Genomic DNA, 23,473 nt, shown 5'->3' with positions numbered 1-23,473 from the left:
AGAGTGATACGGGTACTGTTGCTGGAATGGAAAGTTTTCAGCGGAAGAACCAATATGGCCGGGCAGGATGATGATGTCTTGTACAACATCCCTCATCTCCCTCCCTATCCCCCGAAAGGTGAGTGGTGGACTGTCGGAGAAGGGCAACCTCAGCCTGCAGTAAACCGGGTTCACATTACAGCTGAATCTGAGGCAACAACTTCCATTACTGCTGAATGTGAGGGGAAGATGGCGAATCAACTTTCTGGGATGCAACGGAAATTTAATCCTTTACAGCCAGAACACGTCTTTGCTTTCGTTTTTTATTTATTTATTTATTTATTTTTTAAGGGGAATGGATAGATAACAGTCTCTGTGTTATATACAGGAGGGGTACGAGTCAAGATACAGTGGTTTGTGTAAGTGTACAGCACGCGCGCGCACGCACACACACACACACACACACACACACACACACACACACACACACACACACACACACACACACACACACACACACACACACACACGAGAACCGAGAACTCATTTACAAACCTTCGATTAACACTTCACGCCTTCCTCAAGCCTGACTTACTTGCAGTGGCTGTGATCTGGTTCTGGAGGGCGAGGTTCTTCTGACGTGCAGCATCAAGGTCCTCCTCCAACTTCTTAAGCTTGGTCTTTGTCTGTTCCACTTCATTCTTGGAGGACTCCAACTCCGACCGAGCAACTGAAAACAGACGAGGAGTTTAAGTAACATAATCAGTTTTACAGACAAATTATATATCTTGTATAATGAGCAGCTTATTCTTGCTATTTTATGTCTGTAAATCTATATACTTCACTTCCTATCTCAAGCTAATCATGTTCACTCCTAATCCATTTCTAAAATACAATATTTTTTTGTGGACAAATTAGACCGCCAAAGAACTGCTTTTTTATATACCTTACGTTCCCTTTATGTTACATTCCTGTACGGGTTATGACAGCGTAAAATACCGAACTGATTTACGTGATAATTAGCAACTACTTTCTTCACTTTATTACAGTTTATCCACATTTATTCCAAGTTCGAAAGCGGCCTCCGTTGCTATTTAAACGTTATTAAATCTAATGTTCCACTGGGCTGGCTGCATTCCCTCCAGTAATGTTAAATCTTAACTAATCAAGTGCGCGAGGCTTATTTTACCCTTCTTTCCTTCAAGTGACCCCACATCCAAGGGGAAAAAATCATGAGTCAAGGTAACAGAATAAAAAATACAAGTCCAATATTCGAGTATGGAATGAGCACTATAGTTATGCAAGTGATCAACTGATTCCCACTCTGCGCCGCGGTAGTGAGGGAGAAGCATTTCGTTTCCTCCATCTCCATGGCTTTAAGTTCAAGTGGCGGGGGATCTATCAAATACATTATATGTTTGATACAGCCTGAAGTTTGTAAGTATGGAGTTTCATTTAAATCCATCTCTTAAAAACGAATATATTGGCGTTATTCTGGGGCTTCAGGGTGGCGAATCACAGTTCATTATTTCCACTCATTCCCTCCTATTAAAGGTCCGTGACAATTTTTCCACACTACATGATTTTCCTTCTTACTTTCTTACTGCAGGCTTCGACTGGGGAGGACTGGTTGGTAGAGGAATCCTTTCTCCCTTGCTATCCTTGTCTGCAATTGAACTGATACCGTAATAAAACCCAATGTACTGTACAACAAACAACCCTGAACGGATCTACATGTCTGCTTCTGGTAACGTTCCTTTGTACTCCTTTTAGCTTTGTACTCCTTTAGAAGTGATGGAGCTTGCAATAAAGATGGAAACAGAGTCGGTCGTCACTCAGTGGGCAGCAAAGGAACACAGAAGCTGTTGAGGAATGTCATGGACTCATGAACTTTTAAGCTGTCGTATGTAACTCTGAGGCAGACTCGAATGATCAAAGTCGGGTGCTGATCTTGGGGAATTAATTCTTATGGCGTCATGTTATTTGTGTGAAAGTCGGGAGGGTGTGGCGTCACTCCCTGGACTGGTGCCAGTAGGGTCTTGCCTCCATCCTGCTACCAACCACACGAATCACCGCATGAGCGCCTAGGAATCTCCCCGCACATCTCATGAATAAGCAAATATCATTCATTGGCTCTCAGAATTTTACATATCATTTATATACTTCTAAACCAAAAGTGCAAATATATCTTAATCAAGAAGCCATCAAATATTACTAACTCATAATTGTGCAAATATCATTCACTGCCTCTCCGAATTATCCTTTATTATTTTATTTACATCCAACCCTGATGTGTACATACGTATTTCTGAATCAAGCACTCGTGAAATATTGCTATATGTAGTGCATATTAGCAACTAAATCACAGTTAGCTTAAGCACAGACAAAAATTTTACCACTGACTAGCTTCCACTGCATAAAGGTTAAAACTGCAGATGTTACCGAGGTTACCTTGGATCACAGAGAACATAATAAAATGTACTTCATTCCCCCCGTCCTACATAGGGCTATTTCCTTTCCTCTATACAGTTTTTCTTTTCCCTGTTTCCTGGCGGCCTCATTGCCCTGCTTTATCTCATCTGACAATTCTCCCCCAACCCTCTCTAGGCATTTCTATCGCTGCCTGGACGTCCCTGTCTTCTCCTACTGCTTCCCCAACCTCTTTCATCGTCCCCTGAGTCCCCTAAGGCTGTTTATATCTCCCTACCTCCCTTACCGCTATCTTCCAGCCTGTCTCTTTCCCTGTCTTCCACCCTGTCATCTCTATCGTTGTTTTCTTCTCCCTTCCACCGATACCACTACCTCCTTCCCTCCCTTCCCTACTGCTGCCTTCCGCTTCCCGCCTCCCTATCGTTACCTCCCACCACCTGCCTTCCCTTCCATGCCCTCATCTCCCTACTTCCACTTGAGTCCCTTTTACTCTGCCTTTGCCTCTGGACTCGTCCGTGTCTTTGTCCCTCACTTTTTTTTTTTTTTTGCCACACCTCTCTCTTTAGGCATCTCCTCGCCTGTCCCTGTATTTCTACCACTACATCCCCCCCCCCCCTGCCTCCTCACCACTGCATCCCATTTCCCACTTCCTTACTTCCACCCAGACGTCCCTACCGCAGCTTTCCCCAGTCTGTTTCCTTTACTTCTACCCCTTGACCTGCTTCTCTCATCTCCCTTATCTTCCCATACAGAAGCCCTCCCCTGTCACTGACCACTGACTGTAGGAATATGTTCTCCTTTCCCTGTTTCTCCTACCACTGAGGCCAACCCTCAGCCTTCCCTGCATGTCCCTACCTCCTCCTGCCTCCCTACCCATGCCCTTAAATTCCTGCCACTCTTTCCTCCATCTTGCTTTACTAATTCAAGGCCCCAACCCCCTCTACCGTTCTCTCCGGGTCTCTCTTCTCTATCATTTTCTCCCCCTGCTTCTCCTATCGCGTTCTCCCCTTTCCTGCCTCCCCTACCACTGCAATCTTCCTTGCCTCCCCAACAATTATCATCCTCCTTGCCTTCCCTACCACTGTCATCCTCCCCGCCTCCCCTACCACTGTCATCCTCCCCGCCTCCATTGCCATTGCTATCCTCCCAGCCCGCCCTGCCACTGCCATCCTCCCTGCCTCCCCTGCCACTGCTATCCTCCCTGCCTTCCCTACCACTGCCATCCTCCATGCCTCTCCTACCACCGCCATTCCCCCTGCCTCCCTACAACTGCCATCCTCCCTGCCTGCCCTGCCACTGCCATCCTCCCTGCCTCCCCTACCACTGCTATCCCCCTTGCCTGCCCTACCACTGCCATCCTCCCTGCATGCCCTGCCACTACTATCCTCCCTGCCTGCCCTGCCACTACCATCCTCCCTGCCTGCCCTGCCACTACCATCCTCCCTGCCTGCCCTGCCACTGCCATCCTCCCTGCCTCCCCTGCCACTGCCATCATCCTTGCTTCCCCTACCACTGCCATCCTTCCTGTCTCCACTACCACTGCCATCCTCCTCCTCTCCCCCACCACTGTCATCCTCCCTGCCTCCCCTCCCGTTGCCATCCTCCCTGCCTCCCCTACCGTTGCCATCCTCCCTGCCTCCCCTACCGTTGCCATCCTCCCTGCCTCCCCTACCGTTGCCATCCTCCCTGCCTCCCCTACCACTGCCATCCTCCCTGCCTCCCCTACCGTTGCCATCCTCCCTGCCTCCCCTACCACTGCCATCCTTCCTGTCTCCCTTGCCACTGCCATCCTCCCTGCCTGCCCTGCCACTGTCGTTCTCCCTGCCTTCCCTACCACTGCCATCCTCCCTCCCTGCTCTTGTTTATGTCCAAGTAGTCTCATCCACATCGAGCTCCGCCTAGCATGGATTTACCGCCTTTCCTTGCTTTTATTCCATTGTATCTTTCTTTTCAAATTCAATGGTGCTTTTCCTTTTGCTGATAATGTTATTACTTCGTCCTGTAAAGCGACCTTTAATGTTTAATCTGTGTAAGAGATAGAGCTTTAAAGTCTCTCTCTCTCTCTCTCTCTCTCTCTCTCTAACATCCCCTAAATTGCCCAACCTATCCACAAAATAAAAGTTCTATTCTAAATCACTCAAACGGTGCTCCAACCAATTTCAGTTTCCGCTTCCATCCAGCTTAAAGCGCATACAAAATTATTTCCGTAAAACTCACTCTAATGGTGTTTCGTGTTTTTCTCTGTTTTCCATGCAATTTTTCCTCACCCACCACTCAACACTTCCGTCGTAACTCAATTATTCTCCACTAACTTTATAAACCATTGCCTTAATTCATGGATGCACTCACTTTCTCCTCTGATTCTCCTCTTAATATTCTTCTTTCTTCTTCTCAGTCCTTTTCTTCCATCTCCATTATTTTTTCCCCAACTGCATTCTCTAGCGTGGCAAAATAATTCTTCTTTATGATTAGCATTTTTTTTTTCAAGGAGTTCGGTGTGTGTGTGTGTGTGTGTGTGTGTGTGTGTGTGTGTGTGTGTGTGTGTGTGTGTGTGTGTGTGTGTGTGTGTGTGTGTGTGTGTGTGTGTGTGTGTGTGTGTGTGTGTGTCGCTATCTGTTTATCTGTCTGTCTGTTAGTCTGTCTCTCTATTTGTGAGTCTGTCTGTCTCTGTTTATTTGTGTGTATGTCTGACTGTCTCTCTCTCAAACTGTCTATCTGTGTGTCTGCCTGTTTGTCAGTCTATCTGTGTCTTCCCTTTTTTTAACTGATGTGGAATAAAATCGTGTCTTACTTTGTGATCAAGGATTCCACGTCTGATGAATTTGCCAAGAATAATAGTCTATTTGATAAGAGTTTTTGATTAAATCTCTCTCTCTCTCTCTCTCTCTCTCTCTCTCTCTCTCTCTAAATTTTCAGCAATAACCTAACCTGCAGTTTTTACTCCCTCGCCTTTGTTTAATTCCTCCTCCAGCGGTTTTCTCCCTTCCTCTTTCGCCTTGGACTCTTCCCCTTCAGTTTCCTAAGGCAATCAGATATTTTTTAGAGGGTGGAGGGATGGGGAGGAAATTTCTCTCTCTCTCTCTCTCTCTCTCTCTCTCTCACACACACACACACACAAACACACCGATTATTGCCACTGAGGAGCGTGGCTGGCAAACGCAAGCTCATTATGTCAGTTGTTTGTGTGTGTGTGTGTGTGTGTGTGTGTGTGTGTGTGTGTGTGTGTGTGTGTGTGTGTGTGTGTGTGTTTTAATATACCTGTCAGCATCAATCAGTCTACTTACCTACCTACCCACCTACCTATGTAACTGTCTATCTGTCTATCTATCTATCCACCCTCCAGCTCTCTGACATCAACCACTTTTGCGAAGCGTGAATTATTCCGCGGGTCCCCGTGAAATATATAATTAACAACCTTACTAAACAAGAACCTATTGTTTGCTCATTATTATTCCACCTCCTACCCTCGATAACCTGCCTCATAAAATTCATCACATAGGGAAATAATGGGCGGAACACTGCCTCTCTCCTGTCACAATTTAATACGTGTCGAAAGGGGTTCATAGGCACTGATGGGGGTGGACTGAGTGATGAAGTGATGATGGTAATGGTGGTGATAATGGTGGTGGTGGTAGTGATGATAGTGGTGGTGGTGATGGTGATGATGGTGGTCGTAATATTACTGTCAGTGGTGATGTTTGGCCGAGGCTAAAAGGTGGTGGTTATGGCAATGGTAATGGTGGTGGTTGCGATGGTGATGGTCAGGGTGATGTTTTAGTGGTGATGATGTGACAGTGGTGTTTGTAGTAATGTCGATGTAGTAGTGGTATTAGGGGTGACGCTGATGTTGACAGTATCTTTGTGAGAGATGATGATGGTAGTTGTGGAATTAGTAATGAGGAAGATGGTGTTTCGGGAATTAGTAGGGATGATAATGGTGGTAATGGCGTTAGAAGTGATGGTGGCAGTGATGTTTATGGCAATAGAGTAAGTGGCAGTGAGACAGGGAAGCGGAAGATTGATGTATAATTATGGCTGTGATAAGATGACAAATGATGATGAATGGATGCTGGAGGATAGCTCTGAATGTCCCAAATATGGAGCGGAGTAACGAACGATGCTAAACCTGACAAGAAAAATGTATGCCAAGAAACAGTCGATGATGGTAAACAGTAGGCTTGTCTTATTACGAAGAAGACCTTAAGAGATGAGCATTAAAAAAAGAATGAAGAGTAACGAGAAACATACAGTGGCTAAAGGGAAATAAAAACATTAAGAAAAACGAGGAAAGATCAACTAAACGGATTACGGCAGAAAAAAAATGACAAAAACTGACATCAAATAATACTAATGGTGCTACGGATTGATGGTGACGGTGGTATCGGGGCATGCCAGAACTGCCTCCCATTTCCTCTTAATGTACTTTTTACAGAGAGAGAGAGAGAGAGAGAGAGAGAATAAAAATAACACAACCAACCTCGTCTCCAAATCACATCCGTCTCTTACTTCCTCGCACCACTTACCACATCCTCATCAATCTCATCCTAAAGGAAATGAAAAAGCTTAGTAGGAGGAGGAGAAGGAGATCGAGAAAGGAAATAAAAAACGAGCCTCTTTGAAGATTGCCAATGGGGTTTTGCTTCGGTTCTCTTTACTTCTAACCACAAAATGTTTTCAGTCTGTTAAGCCAAGATACCCATAAATCTCTCTCTCTCTCTCTCTCTCTCTCTCTCTCTCTCTCTCTCTCTCACACACACACACAAAGCACGTAAGCTGCTCACAAGGGTCCCAAGACTAAGTCACTCATTTCAGGTGTTTATGACAAGAATGACTCGGTAGCCCGTCTCTGAGTGGCAATACCTGGGCAATAAACCTCAAGCAACCCCAGGAGTTAAACCCTCTATGGGCTACACCCGGTTGGAGCCCCTCAGTCTGCTAAAGCACCAGGCATCCGTTTGTTCGTTATGATTACCACCTAACGTAATAAATGGTTTTCTAGATTACAGGAACCGATTTGCTTATAATTAACAGTACAGACACCTGAAAGTAGCACTACATCGACTGAGTGGATGATGGGCGCCCTCCTCCCCTGTCACATTACAGTATATATTTTTTCTGTCCTCTTCATCCAAATACAATACTGTCCTCAGTCCACAAGACCATCCTATACACATAAGCATGGTTGCGAGAGAGAGAGAGAGAGAGAGAGAGAGAGAGAGAGAGAGAGAGACAGACAGACAGACAGACAGACAGAGACAGAAAAACAGACAGAGAGAGAATCAAATCAGAAAACTTGTGGAACTCTAAGGAAACACACAGATCTTCAGTTTCTCCTGAAATTCCTCTATCATTAACCCTTTTACCTATTCATAAGAGCCTGTTATCATCTACAGTTGAGTATATCTGAAGAGCTCGGATAATGTGAACGAAATGGCGTAGAAATAGGTAAAATAGAGCTTGGATCACACAACAAGGCTACAATTTACCCTCAGTTTATTAGTTTCATTTCCTTTCCAACATATTTTCTGGTCCAAATCACACGGTGCTTTGTTCACTTCAAGTACGTTTACAGTATAATCGTCGTCTCTCCATCTTGAATAGTAAGCTGTATAAAAAATGACGCTAGATGATGGTGTCAGTCACGAAGAAGTATTATGGAAAGGATGCAGAGCCACAGCTTTGGCTGATTCTGCCTATGAACTACGGGAAATAAGCTGCAAAAGGACGATAAAGTGAATGAACTATAGAGCCGAAACATGTTGAAACTGTAATCGAGAGGAAAAGAGATAAACAGGAGAAAAAAAGAGCTTTCATCACTAAAAATGTCCCATTTCTCTTCGAATTCCCAGTTCTTTGTCTATCGCTCTTCGTCTGCCTTACTGTTGTTTATATCACGGAAGTTTGGATACACATGGAAGTTATCAGAAAAAAAAAACGAGGACGATAAAAAATGGAATGAAACCCGCCCCATGCAGCCCATAGCAATCTGTTTGTGTTGTCTCTGGCTATGTATCTGATATTTCTGTCCAGTGAATAGTCAGTCGAGATCAGAAGTAGAAGTTTTCAAAACAGGAGATAATGTACATGAAGTAGTGAGTGAAAATACCTGAACCTGAACACTTATCCTTTAATTATTTTCTTATCATCAAAATAATTGTTTTTATAGTTGCACAAGACCTCTCAACGGGGAGGAAAGTATACTGATTGTCGGTACACTAGGTCGTCTAGCCCCATAAGTAAGTTTTTCATAATATATAGCCGTCAATTTACTCGTTTAACAAGTTCAGATCACGTAACTTACAACAAAGCAGGACAAGAAAGCTTAAAGATCCACCAGTAAGCCATCCATTTACACCTTAAGTCCCCTGACCTCTATCTTTTTGCCAAGAAGGATTAGAGGCCGACCATCCGTTCATATAATCGTCTGCGTCCTCCTCCCTCTTTCTATCTCCTAATAAGTTTCAGAAATTAACCAGCAAAGCCATCCCTCTTTTCTTTAAGTCTTCTGTCCTTCTTCATGTCTCCAAGAGATGAGGGATCCACAGAGGAGCCATCTGTTTATGCTTAAAGACGTCTAACCCCACCAGTCCTCCTACGACTATCTTAGAGCAAAAAAAGGAGGCGATCCATCATTTGACTAAGTCCTTTAACCTCCATCTATCCTCCAAGAAGGCTCAAAGGCCCACCACCAAGCCATCCATCTATTTTTTTAAGATCCCTGTTCCTCATCTATCCTCTCGCGACCATCCCTCACCCTCCTCCCACCCACGCTCAAACATTTGTTTTTCGTGGGGTAAACTAACCGTGAGGGATAAGTGTGCGAGCGAGAAACTCCTCCACCTCTTCCCCAGGCGTATATTTCACCCTGATACCCGGCTATCCTGCTCTAATACACTAGCCGGCTCAGCTCATGTACGCTGAAAATGAGATGAATGGAGGGATGGGGAATACTTGATAGGACAGGTTTAAGTACTCTTTGTGATGTAAGACACACATTCTCCACCCTCCCCACCTCTCTCTCTCTCTCTCCCCGCATCAACCGCTGTCTAAAAACCAATCTCAGTACTCAGATGGTGTGTGTGTGTGTGTGTGTGTGTGTGTGTGTGTGTGTGTGTGTGTGTGTGTGTGTGTGTGTGTGTGTGTGTGTGTGTGTGTGTGTGTGTGTGTGTGTGTGTGTGTGTGTGTGTGTGTGTGTGTGTGTGTGTGTGTGTGTGTGTGTGTGTGTGTGTGTGTGTGTGTGTGTGTGTGTGTGTGTGTGTGTGTGTGTGTGTGTGTGTGTGTGTGTGTGTGTGTGTGTGTGTGTGTGTGTGTGTGTGTGTGTGTGTGTGTGTGTGTGTGTGTGTGTGTGTGTGTGTGTGTGTGTGTGTGTGTGTGTGTGTGTGTGTGTGTGTGTGTGTGTGTGTGTGTGTGTGTGTGTGTGTGTGTGTGTGTGTGTGTGTGTGTGTGTGTGTGTGTGTGTGTGTGTGTGTGTAAAGGAGGGAGAGAGCCTGTAGCCGCGTAGGAAGGAGAGTGAATGAAATCTGAGGGAATTGAAAGTGAGGGACGCCGGGCAGAGAGGAGAAGTGATATGATCTGAGGTGCGGGTGCGAGGGAGTGGGTGGACTGGGTAAGTGATGGAGAGATGGTGGTGGGAAGAGCGTTGGAGGTGGGCTATTGTTGGGGAGATGGTGCTGGAAAGGAGTGTGAAAGTTAGGTGATGTTGGGGAGGCACAGCATGGAAGTTCGGCTGATGTTGCAGAGATTGTGGTGGGGAGAAGATCTGAAGGTGAATTTGTGTTGGAGAGATGGTGGTGAAGAGAATAAAAGAGGGAGGCAGACTACTGTTTGGGAGATGGTGACGGGGAGGAAGGGCGGAGACTAATTCTGGTGAGGTGGTTGTGGGGAAGACGTCGCAAGGTAGACTGGCAATGGAAAGATGGTGGTGAAGGGGAAGAGTGTGGATTTTGAACTGTATTGAAAAGATGGTGGTGAAGAGGAAAAGGCCGGAGGGTGGACTGATGTTGAAATGGTGGTGGGGAAGATGAGGCTGGAAGGAACAGTAATGCTGGAAAGAGATGAAGAGATCGTTGAAAGGGAATCGTGTTAGGGAGAAGATGGTAAACAGGATAAGCATGAAAAGTGGACTGGTGTTGGTGAGCTGGTGACTGAGGGTTGGGGGAGGAGGGGGTGGATGAGAGGGATTCTTGAAGAGTTTTGTTTTCTACTGTCAATTGATTTTCCATCTGGAGAGAGTAAACATATCTTTGATTGACCCCAGAAGGACGAATGATCTCCCCTAAGCCGAGTAAAATCGTCTGGTAGTAGACGGAATGATTGAAAACAGGACTCCACCGTACAGAAGGCCGTCAAATGTTAAATACATAATAAATAGTCAAGGAAGAGGTGCTAGAAAACCTCTTAATCTGATGAAAATACCGACCAGGGCGCTGTAAGTCTTGATAAGAAAATTAAATATGATGTACTGAAACCCGATACACAAGGATGGGGAGGTGTATTGGCGTTCAGTTCGAGAAAATGGAGAGGTGAAAGATGGCGTGGCAGAAATGGAAGTTGTGGGTGGGGAGTACAAGAACTGACATGTATGAGAGAGAGAGAGAGAGAGACTGTGTGTGTGTGTGTGTGTGTGTGTGTGTGTGTGTGTGTGTGTGTGTGTGTGTGTGTGTGTGTGTGTGTGTGTGTGTGTGTGTGTGTGTGTGTGTGTGTGTGTGTGTGTGTGTGTGTGTGTGTGTGTGTGTGTGCGTGTGCGCGCGTGCGCGCGCAAGAGAAAGTGTTAGTGAAGTAGATGGGGATGACAAGTATAGAATGAAATGATAAGTATGTTTAGGCAAGTACAAACGCCAAAGAAAAATGTGAGAGTGAGAAGGAGGGGATGAAGGGAAACGAAAGAAAATGTACGTATGTGTGGGTGAGTGTGGATGGTACAGATAAAAGTGTGAGGGTGAGCGGGTGGAGACGAAGAGGAGAGAAAGACGGGTATGTGAGTGTTGGGAGTAGAGAGAGTGAATAAGGGCGGGCAGATGTGGATGTGAAAGAGGGGGGTTTAAGTAGATTGCTGTGTACAAGAAAGGGTGTGTGAGTGGTGTGAGGGAGGGTGTAAGGGTGTTAGTGGTGTGAGGGAGGGTGTAAGGGTGTGAGTGGTGTGAGGGAGGGTGTAAGTGAGTGAGTGGTGTGAGGGAGGGTATAAGTCGTCCTGAGGAATCTTATGGCGGGTCTGAGTACCTTTGTGTCTGCAAGAAGGTACGCGATGTAAAGTAAGGTGTGAATAGGTTGGTGTGAGTGAGGGGTAGTAAGTGTGTGGTATATAGGAGTGTGTAAGTAAACTGGGGAGTAAGAGTCAGTGTGTGCATGGTGTGAGAGACGGTGCGAGATGGTAAGAGAGAAGGCTTCGTGGTGTGAGCGAAGGAAATGAGTGAGGGTTTGTGAACTATGTGAGTGGATGTGTAACTAAGCTGGTGTGAGCGAAAGAATAAATGAGGTGTCTCAGGGTGCGTGTGAGCAGTTTAGTGTAAGAGAATGTGAGCAATCTGTGTATGTGAGTGCGCTGTGTGGTGAGGGAGGGCAAGAGAGTGCGTAGGAGGCGAATATCTACTCTGCAGAAGGGGGTGGATGGCAGGGCAATTAGGGAATGATGATTACGAAAAGTGATGCCATTAATTGGAAGGGCTGATATGGGGGACGGGGACTGTGAGGAGAATGAGGGGGATGGAGGAGGGAAGAGGGATATGCTGGGGTACGAGAGAGAGAGAAGGAAACGAGGCGAGAAGAGTGCACTTGTAGAGGTGAGAGAGCGGTAGGTGGAGGGTGGCAGAGAGAGAAGGAAAACGAGGTGAACGGGTACGGGAGGGAAGGAAAGAAACGATATGACAGAAGAGGGGAAATATAGTTGGTAAAGGTGGGGAGAGTGAGAGACAGAGGAGGAGGCTTGAAGGGAATGAAAGATGGAGGAAGATGGGATAGCGAAGCAGCAGTAGAACGAAATGATGAAAGGAATGAAGAAGAGAAGGGAGAAAGCGAAATAGGCAGCGGGTGTTTAAACGTCAATCAGCCACATTTATTTCCAAGCTCTTCTTATGATGATTGAGAAGTGACAACCTAAAGTAACAAAGTCGCATCCTAATTTTTATAGATCTAACTAAAATGACTGACTCTAATTAACCTAAATTAATAAAACCAATTTACGGAAAAAAGAATATATGATTAAGCCTCTGTTTACAGGGCTGGTGTGTTTACATTCCCTGCCACCGAAGCCGCCACTTAATGGTTTTCCTGAGAGCTGATGAGTGTTAGGGGACCATTACCTGTATTAAAAGACTGTTATGTTTGATTAATTTGGGTTAAGCAAGGCTGCGTTGGTTAAGTTACGTTAGCTGACGTTTGGTGAGAATGTTTCTAAAGATAAGGACACGAGTTTGTTAACTGTAGGTGTTAGTACGTTGATTTGGCTTAGAAAAAGAACAAAATATCCTTAACTGTCCGTGTATTAAGACAGTCACTGCTGAATTGTCGTAAGAATTATTATCCTCACCCGACGTACGATTTATCGCCAGAAATGTTTAGGGGAGTTCAGGACAAAAGAGAGGTAGGGATGAAGGTAGGAGGAAGGTAAGCTGGGCTAAAGAGTGAGAGGGGTAAAAAAGAGAAGGGGGAAATGGTGAGTGGAGTGAAGGAAAGAGGGGATAAAAAGGGTTAGATAAGGACGATGTGGTAAGGGGTAGGTGTGGTGAGAGGAGTGAAGATGTGCAGGGAAGAAAAGAAGAGGAAGAGAAGAAGGAGGAGATGGAGATGGAAGAGGAATTAGAGGGAGGAAATGGTGAGTAAAGGAAAGAGGAAAACTGATGGAGGTGTGAGAGGGGAGATAATTTTAGATACAAAATGAAAAAGCGAAGAAAGTGAGAGGTGAAGAAAAGAGATGTGAAATAAGAAAGACGAGTCATGCATGAAAGATGATGAGTTAGAGGACTAAGGAAGGAAGAAAGAGATAGAGAGAAGCGAAAAAAGCATGAGAGAGAGAGAGAGAGAGAGAGAGAGAGAGAGGTACGTGGAATTAGAAAAAAGGAAGAAAATGGAGGTGTATGTGATGAAAGCAGGGAGGAGAGGCGAGAGAAGACGCAGGGGGGTGAAAGAGAAGTTACATAGATAGATGGATACATAGACAGACAGAGAATGAGAGAGACAGACAGACAGACAGGCAGACAGACAGACATTCAGGGAGACAGAGACATTTACATTTTTACACACAGACTTTACCACCCACGTACTTATATGTACTGTACATAATAACAAGTCTTGCTTTCAGTAGGAGTGTACTGAAGTCATCTATTTAATCTCTCTCTCACACACACACACACACACACACACACACACACACACACACACACACACACACACACTTTTTCCTCCGTTCCCACCTCGCAAAACAATCACCACCACCATATTGTAATGACTCTCTCTCTCTCTCTCTCTCTCTCTCTCGTATCATCATCACCATCACGATCATCATCATCATCATCACGCAACCAAACAAAATCTCTCTCCCCCCATCCACTGAAGGCCCTAGTCACCCAGCCAGCGGCCAGATCCCCCACAATGTTATCTGCACTCCCACACGCCGCTCCTCCCCTCATGTTCACTTGGTATTTCGCTAAATGGAAACAGCCCGATTTTCGCTCTGTCTTCTTGTCTTTTTTATTTCTTCAGCACCCCTCACCATTCTTCTGTCTGCGTCTGTCTGTCAGCCTGCCTTTCTGTCTGTTTCCGTTCGTTTCTCTCTCTCTCTCTCTCTCTCTCTCTCTCTCTCTCTCTCTCTCTCTCTCTCTCTCTCAGCGTCGTTTAACCAGCTGTCTTGGGAAATCTCTTACTACCTCTTCCCCAGCGATTTATTTCGAGTCCTGCACTTTCATTAGCTGTATTTTCGCAGTCTTGGGAAATTTCTTAATATTTACATTTTCATAATCGATTTATTTACAATATTACACCCTCGTACCCTCCGTCATATTACCCCTTCAAACTATAAAGATTCTGAAAAAACATAAATTAGTATATGAGGAAGTGCTCAGATCCTTAAGAAGAAACACAAGACGGTTTTCCATTCCACTGACTCTACCCCATTGTGAAGTATTAATATGTACACTCCTAGTCTCAAGTGAATGTGAACTTTGTAGACTGCAGGCTTAATTTCCTTTTCTGCAGTCAGCCGTCCACATTTCAGTAGACAGGGAAGTAAATGAGAGAAGCAAGTTTAACCAGGCAGTCGAATCCCACGGTCATATCAGTGCCACTACATGAAGGCGTCCCTCTCCAGCATCACCCTTACATGAAAGGGAGGTATTAACACTATCAGGTGCCTTTAACTCACTCTCAGCTGAATAAAATCTTCTGGCATTACCTGGCACGGAGTACTAGAGTTGCTCCATCCAGAAAATATAAATAACATACACCAAAATATTCAAGTACAAGCAGCAAAATAGATCGCTAAGAGAAAGGCGCTACTCACTCTCCCACGGAAAGGAGAACATGACTCGGAGGAGAGAGGGCGCTGTTTTTTCCGCATTGGTGTAAAGTGGCGAAGATTCCTAACATCGCCTTTCTCTGCCCAGCCATCTTTAAGTGAGTGGGGCTGGGCGAGGCGTGGGTGTCTGGTTTTGTTTAAAGGGGATGAGAGTGCGGCTGAAAAATATCCATAAGTGATGCACACCGTCCCGAGAGCAACCCACCCTATCGCCTTCAGCCAGAGAAGGTCATTTATGTTCCACTCTTTCTACCTCCATACGATTTATACTATTTTTTGTTATCGAAAGTGTTAATCAGGCCAGCGTCTATATCTTACCGTTCAAAAGTCTCCCCTAAACATACATAAATAAATAAATAATATCCTGGTGGAAGAAAGGAAACTGAAGAAATATGTTATCATAATCAATGTGTTGATAATGCTTTACGGCTGATATTCACTAACAAAATTACGATCAAGCCTCTCCAGTAAATACGGTGTATTTTTTGCAAGAAGGATAAAGAAAACGCCAGTACTGGACCCTAACATCCAGGATACTGGTTCACAAACTAATGACCAAATCCCTATCATTCCCGGGATATATTTTCTTTTCGGAGGAAGGACAAGAATATGAGAACACAATCTTCCCATATATCTTGCTCTTCCTATAAAACAAATCCAGGGAACTAGAGGGCGATGGCAGTGACCCGGTTAGTAAATCTTGTCTTGGAACAGATAAGGAAGTTACAGGATTAACCGAGTGGCATTCATCACTGCTTAACAGGAAACAATTGTCAAATCTGAATAAAATAATTAACATCAATAGTAATAAAACATTGTAAGGTAAATACCGGACGAGAGCTTGCTACACTAGTGGAGAGCTTTGTAGATGTCTGTGAACGTCGTGCCTTGAGAATAAATGTAGAAAAGAGTAAAGTGACGGTTATTGAAAGAGAAGGTGACTCCCAGTGTGATGTTACAGTGAATGGCAAGAGACTGGATATGGTGTGAGAGTTCATATACCTGGGTACAGTGATAGAAAAGAGGGGAAAATACGCAAAAGAAGTGGCAAGTACAATGAAACAAGGAAGGAAAGTGGTTGGTGCTATGAAAGGCCTCGATAAGAAACAAAGGCTTGCTTGTTGCAGATGCGCGATGTTTACATGAAGGAGTCTTCGTGCCAACTTTAACATATGGATGTGAGACTATGGTGTGGCATGAAAATGAAAAGTCAAGAGTATGATCAATGGAGATGGGACTGCTGAAGAATGTATGTGGAGTACAGAGAGTGGATAGGATACGGAATAATGTGATTCGTGAAAGATGCGGAGTAAGGAAGTCTGTGCACACCAGAATCGAAGAGAGTGTACTGACATGGTATGGTCATAAGGAGAAAATGGATGACAATGAAGCGATGAAAAAAGTATATCTGAGCGAATTTGTAAGAGGGAGAAGGCGAGGCAGGCCAAGAGGAAGGTTGAGGGATATGGTGGATGTGTGAGAAAGAAAGGTATGGAAGTTGGTGAGGCTTAGAGACTGACAAGCGATCGAGCAGGCTGGATGAACTTTGTGTGGAAAAGTGCATGAACAGGAATCTGGCACCCCATTTTATCGTGACAGCGTTCGGACTGGCTCTATCAAATAGGTATATGTGAAGCTAAAGAACGTGGCGGTTATTTTTTTTTCCCCCGTCAGATGGAGCCAGGATTTCGAGGACTTGAGTGGTGAGTGAATGGAAGCGTGGTCCATTGAATTGGGCAAACTTTGGCTGGCTGGACGTTGCTACTCCTCACCCTGCCCTCGGGAGGGAAAGGAGGTCCGGATGATGATGATGATGATGATGTACTCTGTTGCACAATTATTTTTTTCTGTACAGAGTATGAACCGGGAAAATATCAAATGGTATGAATATATGGCAGAGATGTACTACGAACACTAACTTCATTGGTTCACCTAACTACAAATGAATAAATATTATAACAATAATAATAATTATTATTATTATTATTATTATTACAATAATGATGATGATGATGAAAATAATAATAATAATAATAAATTTGATAAATAAATAAACAAAAATAATAATAATTATAGTAAACTTTTACTGCAGCACAGGCAGAAAGAATATCATACCAAAAATATATACTGAAACGAGGAAAAACTGCAACCTCTGTGCTACAAGGCTTCTCTCAGTTTCCTTGAGGCCATCAGAGTGGAGTGGGTGGGACAGGACGGGGATGGGTGGGGCGAGGCGGACGAGGATGGCTTAAGGGATGAGGATGGAAATAGCTGGAGGACGAGCTCAAAGATTCTTCGGTGCATTCCAGGAATTCACGACTTTGAGTTGTGTAGATTTCATGTGTTTTTACATTTATTTTCACTTACAGAAATGCCAAACATCACAACACCCAAATTAGTGGGATTAATAAAATAAAAATATCATCATCATCATCACCATCGTCATAAGCATCATCATCATCACTGTCAGTATAATCAACATCACTTCTTTTCCCACCCAAGGAGGTGGTTAACTGGTTTCTAGTGAGCAAGGAAAAAAATGGTAAACAGAAACCTACTAACAGCATTCAAAATTATACGAAACAACAATATGCTTTCTCACAAGTCAACTGTTATGGAGGCTTGTTATCCTGGATTCTGGCTAAGGTGAAATTATCAAAAACAAAAAACGATTTACATGACAGTTAAGAACTCTGGGGAACTGCTTATCTTGGCTCCTCGGAAGCCATCAGAATTACCTCACTGTGTATACCATCAAAGTTCTGTCACGCAAGGCTAATGTTATAGCGTCTTGCCCCGCGTCTGCTTTGAGATCTCATTACGACAATCTCTTTTTCCAGAAAGAGCTCTTGCTTAAACGCTTTCGTGATATTTTCCCCCTCTTGGACGTAACCTTCCCTAAGTGCAAACTGCAAACATGTTTAAAGTGGAGAGCTTGTCTTGCTGGCAGGCGTTTGTCTAGTAACCCAGTCTTATATATATTTGCATTGTCTTAAGAAATGTTAAGTACCTCCTTCAGCATGAACTTGTGATAGTGCTTCATGTAAAGAAAATGCCTTAGCTAAATGGCAGAGACGCATTTCATCCACATTTTAATATAATATCAAAAATATGAAATCAGAGCAAAACCATCAATGAGTGATTATATTGCTTTCATTTGACATGTAAAAAAGTAATAATTATAATCTATGTTCCATGTTCTTCCTTCGTCAACACTGTGTAACACATAATTGAGCAGACCTAGTACGAGTATATAAAAGAGATGGTACTGAAGCACTGGATGTGGTAGAGTGGCTTGCAAATGATACCGGAATCCCTGATTGTTATCCCAACTTGTGGGAACGAGAGTCCAATTTAGTGAACACCTGTATCTGGATCTCGGACTCAATAACTTATGCTTAATTCCTAGCAAAATTCTGCTTTGTTTCTGCAGGAAGATGAGGATGCATGGAATAGCCTGCGCTTTTCTTTATTATAATTATTATTATTTTGTTTTTTTTTGGGGGGGCCTGCCTGCTAAACCAAACATCATTTATGATAGAAATTATAAAGTTTGTGAGTCTACGTCCAGCTCGTTATAGGGACAACACACTCCTGGGCCTCACGATGACATCCCTAACAATCACACATTGATGTCGACGATGATGATGATGAATGAGAATTACCTGGCGAGTCAACTGCTAAGCCTATGTCAACAAAAAGTCTGAACACTGAAAGAATATCAACAAAAAAACACCAAAACTAAACAGAAGTGAAAGAATAACACTAGAAACATACATACTGAAGGCCTGCAGCGTAACGTCACTGAACTATGGATTTCGGGCTTAATTTTGACAGTCGTGACAACATATTGAAGAAACTAGGGAATGCAAGCATCACTAAACGGCATTCCAGTCTCTCCATACCTCATAGTGTTGGAGAGAGAGAGAGAGAGAGAGAGAGAGAGAGAGAGAGAGAGAGAGAAGGGGGGAGAGGGTGTTGTGGCAGAATAATGCGTGTAGTTCCCTCCCGGCTCTTTCCTTCCTGTGTTTTATATTCCACAAGCTGTTTGGGGTTATCTCGCTAGTCCAGATTCACCACTAATTTGCATATTTGTTGCGCCCTGAAAGAGTATGAAGCCAGCAGAACGAAGAAGCAGCTTGTGGCCAGCGCTTTAGGTCCACCCGTTAATTACTTCAGGGAGAAAAATAGTAGTGCATCTGTTGTGGTTCAGTAGCATAGAGTCATTCCACCTTCAAGATGTCTGTGGTGATGGGTTATTATTATCATTATTATTATTATTATTATTATTATTATTGTACAACTTCATTTAATTCTAAGAGACCGCTTCTACCTGGGGAATTAATATTAATGCTATATCTAACGCCTTCACTTAAAAAACAAATTAATTATGTAATCAAATAGAGTAAATAAATAAAGTCTGGGGAAGCGCAACTAACTACAGAAGGTGTCACCTAACCAATATGAACAGGTCGGAAATACAATGAGAATTACTGCATGCAAAAGTAATTTTTCCAAATAATGTTAGGATCAAGTTTTGCAATTTATCATCATTGTTTCCTTAATACTCTAACTGCGATCTCGATACAGTCAATCTTCCCTCTGTTATGTTCTTCAAGCTTTCCTCGTTTATTCCTTCCCTTACTTCACCCTCACCCATAACCCTTTCCCATTCCCTCGTCCTTCGTTCTTTTTCTTTACCCACGTCATTCATTCCTCTACTCACTTTCACCCTCCCACCCTTTTCTTAACTTTACCCTTCATCTTTCCTCTTACCTTCACCCTTCCTCTCTTTCTTTACCCTCACCCTTCATCCTTCTTCTTACCCTCGTCCTTGATCCCTTACCCATCTCCTTGTCTCAGCCTCTCCCTTCATCCTTCTCCTTACCCCCGTCCTTCATCCCTTACCCACCCTCCTGTCTCAGGCCCCATAAGCATAATTTCCCACCAGCCAGCCATCTTATTCCTTACCCTTCTGCCTTATATTCCACGCCCAGCTATCAGCCCTGTTTATTGCCTTTATTTTAGCTGTTTATGCATTCACACATTCACATACACACGCCTCTCTCTCTCTCTCTCTCTCTCTCTCTCTCTCTCTCTCTCTCTCTCTCTCTCTCTCTCTCTCTCTCTCTCTCTCTCTCTCTCCATCCTCCCATAACGCCCAGTGGCCCTATCGCCTCCTAGTGGTGGTATGTATGGGCGGGCTAATCCTGGTCATCTGAACTAAATGATGGGGGATAAGGCTGCATGGAAGGCCGCTCCTGTGTCCCCGTCAGCTTCTGGTAACGAGGGGCTGAGTTGGCGTGATGAGAATTGGCCTCGTCGGGTTGATGGCTGATGAGGTCTTGCGCTATATAAACATAACACTGTGATAACGACTATTTGTTTTTAGTTTCAGTTCCTTTACTATGATGACGTATTAAGTTTATTATGATCAGCACCGGCCGTTTTTACTTAACTTGGGAACGAAACGTGGTAATAAGCGAGATAATCAAGGTTAAATGTACCTCCTATTTAGAAAACTTCCCCTTAATGGAATATAATCGCTTCAGATACAACTAAACTAAAGAAAAAAGTCGGCTTATTGAACAGCTTAATCAGGCCTTCAAATGATTTAATTCTCTGTTATAAGGAGTTAGTGAAGGCTATATCTAATTACATATAGCTAAAAAAAAAAATATCTCCCAAACTGGCTATAATTCACTATGGATGGTAAGAAAATAAACACATGAATATATTTTCAGTTCAGGACGCCATCTCTGTCTCCTTGAACTTTCATTTAGTTTAGTACACTGAAAAGAGAAACACATTCCTCAAAGAACAAATTACAGACGAAACACTGAATTATACCACATCACAAACTAAAGGATCAGCTAAAATTTCCTCTTATCCTAAATTATGAGGTGGCTTGGTTCTGGTACTATCGTAAATAGGGGGCTTAGATCTGACAGGAAGGAGGATCTCATAGGGAGCGTCTAGACACAGCCTCCATCCCTCCAGCCTCATTCATCTCTCTCTCTCTCTCTCTCTCTCTCTCTCTCTCACACACAGACACAAAGTTGCCTCCCTCAGTTTACTCCAGCCTTAGCCAACCTCTCAACCCATCCCGTTCCCTCTCCTCGCCCTCCCTCACAAACACAAACAGAACCTGAGGTGAGAAGCCGTGTATGGAGGACGGAAGGAGGCACAGATGGGGAAGTGGAAGGAGAAAGACGAGGAAGGACACACAGGACGACTGGAGAGGAAGGGAGGGAGGGAGGAAGGAAGTTTTAATTAAATGAAGAAAGGTGTTGAGTTGCGGGGGACAATAAGGGAAGAACAGGGAGAAGAACTGAGACAGGCAGGTGGACTTACAGGTAAACAAATGGAAAGAGAGATAGAAGAGCTATGTAGAATGAAAACACACACACACCACACACACACACACACACACACACACACACCAGGATGCCACCCACTCACGCCTCTGTGTATGCAATGCGTCCCTGGTCTCTCCATTCACGCTATTTACGACCGTGGATTTGGATAGTGAGGTGGGTGTGTGGTGGATGGTGGATAAGGAAGCCGGTTAGGACTGCTTGTGTGGGTAGGAGAGGAACTGCGCAGTATGTGGGTGTGAGTGGGCGAGAAAGTGTGTAAAAGTAGTTGTGAATGGGAAAGGAAGCGTGAAAAATTATTTGTGGGTGGACAAAACAGTGTCAAAGTTGGCAGAGAAAGTATGCAAAATAACGATTAGGGTGGCAGAGTGAGTATGTAAAATGTGTGTCTGGGAGAGTGAATGTGCCATATGTGGGTGTGGGTGGGTGAGTGACTGTGCAACATGTGGGTGTCAGTTGGAAAGTGAGTGTGTAAAATGTGGGTGTAGGCGGGAAAGTGAGTGTGAAAAATATGGGTGTGGGTGGGAAAGGAAGTGCGCAAATGTGAACATGGATGTTGCTGGACACTGTAAAATGTGCTTGTGTACATGGGAGAGTGAATGTGCAAAATATGGATGTAGGTTGGAGAGACATCAGCCAAATGTGGATGTAGGTGGAAGAATGAGTGTGCATAATGTGGATGTAGGTTGGAGAGACACTGTGCCAAATGTGGGTGTAGGTGGAAGAATGAGTGTGCATAATGTGGATGCAGGTGAGAGAGACTTGTGCCAAATGTGGGTGTAGGTGGGAGAGGGATTGCGCTGATGGGAGTCCGTGCGTGGGCAAATGAAACACATTAGCGTGGGAAGTGAGGATCGGAACTAATTAACGTATAGGCTACCTGGGCCAGAATCTTTACCTATGGGAATGGAAGCTTAATGCAAAACACTGGTTAGATTATAATGGTGTTTGAGAGAGAGAGAGAGAGAGAGAGAGAGAGAGAATGTGTGTGTGTGTGTGTGTGTGTGTGTGTGTGTGTGTGCGCGTGTGTGCGTGCGTGCGTGCGTGCGTGCGTGCGTGCGTGCGTGCGTGCGTGTGTGTGTGTGTGTGTGTGTGTGTGTGTGTGTGTGTGTGTGTGTGTGTGTGTGTGTGTGTGTGTGTCAAGGAAGTGTATGAGTCAAATCTGCATGAAGTAAGACTGTGTACGAAAAAAGAACAGGTGCATGAGGCAGGTGTGTGTGTGTGGCGCTCGGGTAAACAAGAAGAAGCCATGAGGTAAACAAGGGAGTCTGAGCTGAGGTGTGGCGTTGTATCTGGCAGCCTCAAACGCTATCATCACTACAACCACACAGCCTCCACAACCAACACCACAACTACCACAACCACCACAATCAATACCACAACAACAACAACAACCAGAACAAGAAACGGTGGAATCGGTGATGCTTTATTTTTCTATCTCCACACAGACGTGAAAGTCCGTTCCCTGAGGTCCCAGCAAAACACCTACGTGCCACATGCTATCAGATGTCACCATTTGGGCGCCAATACCTGGCATTCATATTGAATACATGCTAAGGACTGTTTTATCCAAAACTGCTCAATTGTATTAGAGAGGCGTTTTTATGATACGTCCATGGGATTTGTGGAAGGTCAGTGAACCTTGTTTTAACAAAGTTCAGTTCATAAAACTGCTCCCTTCCACAACGGGGGCTGGAACTAGCGTCCTTTCAAGTGGCAGACCACATCTCCTATTACTTTACCACCAGCACGAAATGGAAAAACCCAAGTTTAATTCTCGGGCTGGTCGACCTGGTGAATTTTGTTTCCACCTTGTCTGTGTTCACCCAAGTGTACAATGTGGGACCTATATGCAAACCGACCACTTCTGGGTGTGTTCGAGGGTAAGAATGGTGCTCAGCAAAAACTGACTGTCTGGCTAAATGGCTTTCGTGCAGCGGATAGGCATGATTCTAAGCATTCTTCTTCATCTACAACAACACGCACGCTAGGCATCCACTTATACCATAACAACCCATATAGTTGACTGGGATCAGGCCTCGTTATCTCTAATACCATAATAGACCACAAGACCACACAAATTTCAGATATTATTAACCCTTCTCGCACGATGACGTCTTAAATACGTATCTTCCTCACTAAGATGTCGACACTTATATTTTTGCTTTCTTTCTCCAGA

The 23,473-nt window shown here is 44.2% G+C and overlaps 1 protein-coding gene across 3 annotated transcripts in view; it reads right to left on the bottom strand.

The window, feature by feature from the left end:
* The window catches only part of LOC145397813 (uncharacterized), an 856,770-nt gene that overhangs the window by 41,876 nt on the left and 791,421 nt on the right, over positions 1 to 23,473 (bottom strand). For all 3 annotated transcript variants that reach the window (XM_080270837.1, XM_080270836.1, XM_080270838.1), the window contains exon 14: positions 575 to 709. In XM_080270837.1, coding sequence (XP_080126963.1) covers positions 575 to 709 — 135 coding nt within the window. The remainder of the gene's footprint in view (positions 1 to 574; positions 710 to 23,473) is intronic.

This window comes from Coenobita brevimanus, chromosome 43, assembly GCF_032717465.1.
Source record: "Coenobita brevimanus isolate Jiangsu-jjx chromosome 43, ASM3271746v2, whole genome shotgun sequence".
In the NCBI taxonomy this organism is placed as follows: Eukaryota; Metazoa; Arthropoda; class Malacostraca; order Decapoda; family Coenobitidae; genus Coenobita; species Coenobita brevimanus.
Note: the sequence above shows the minus strand (reverse complement) of the source record. Positions and strands in the feature narration are given on the sequence as shown.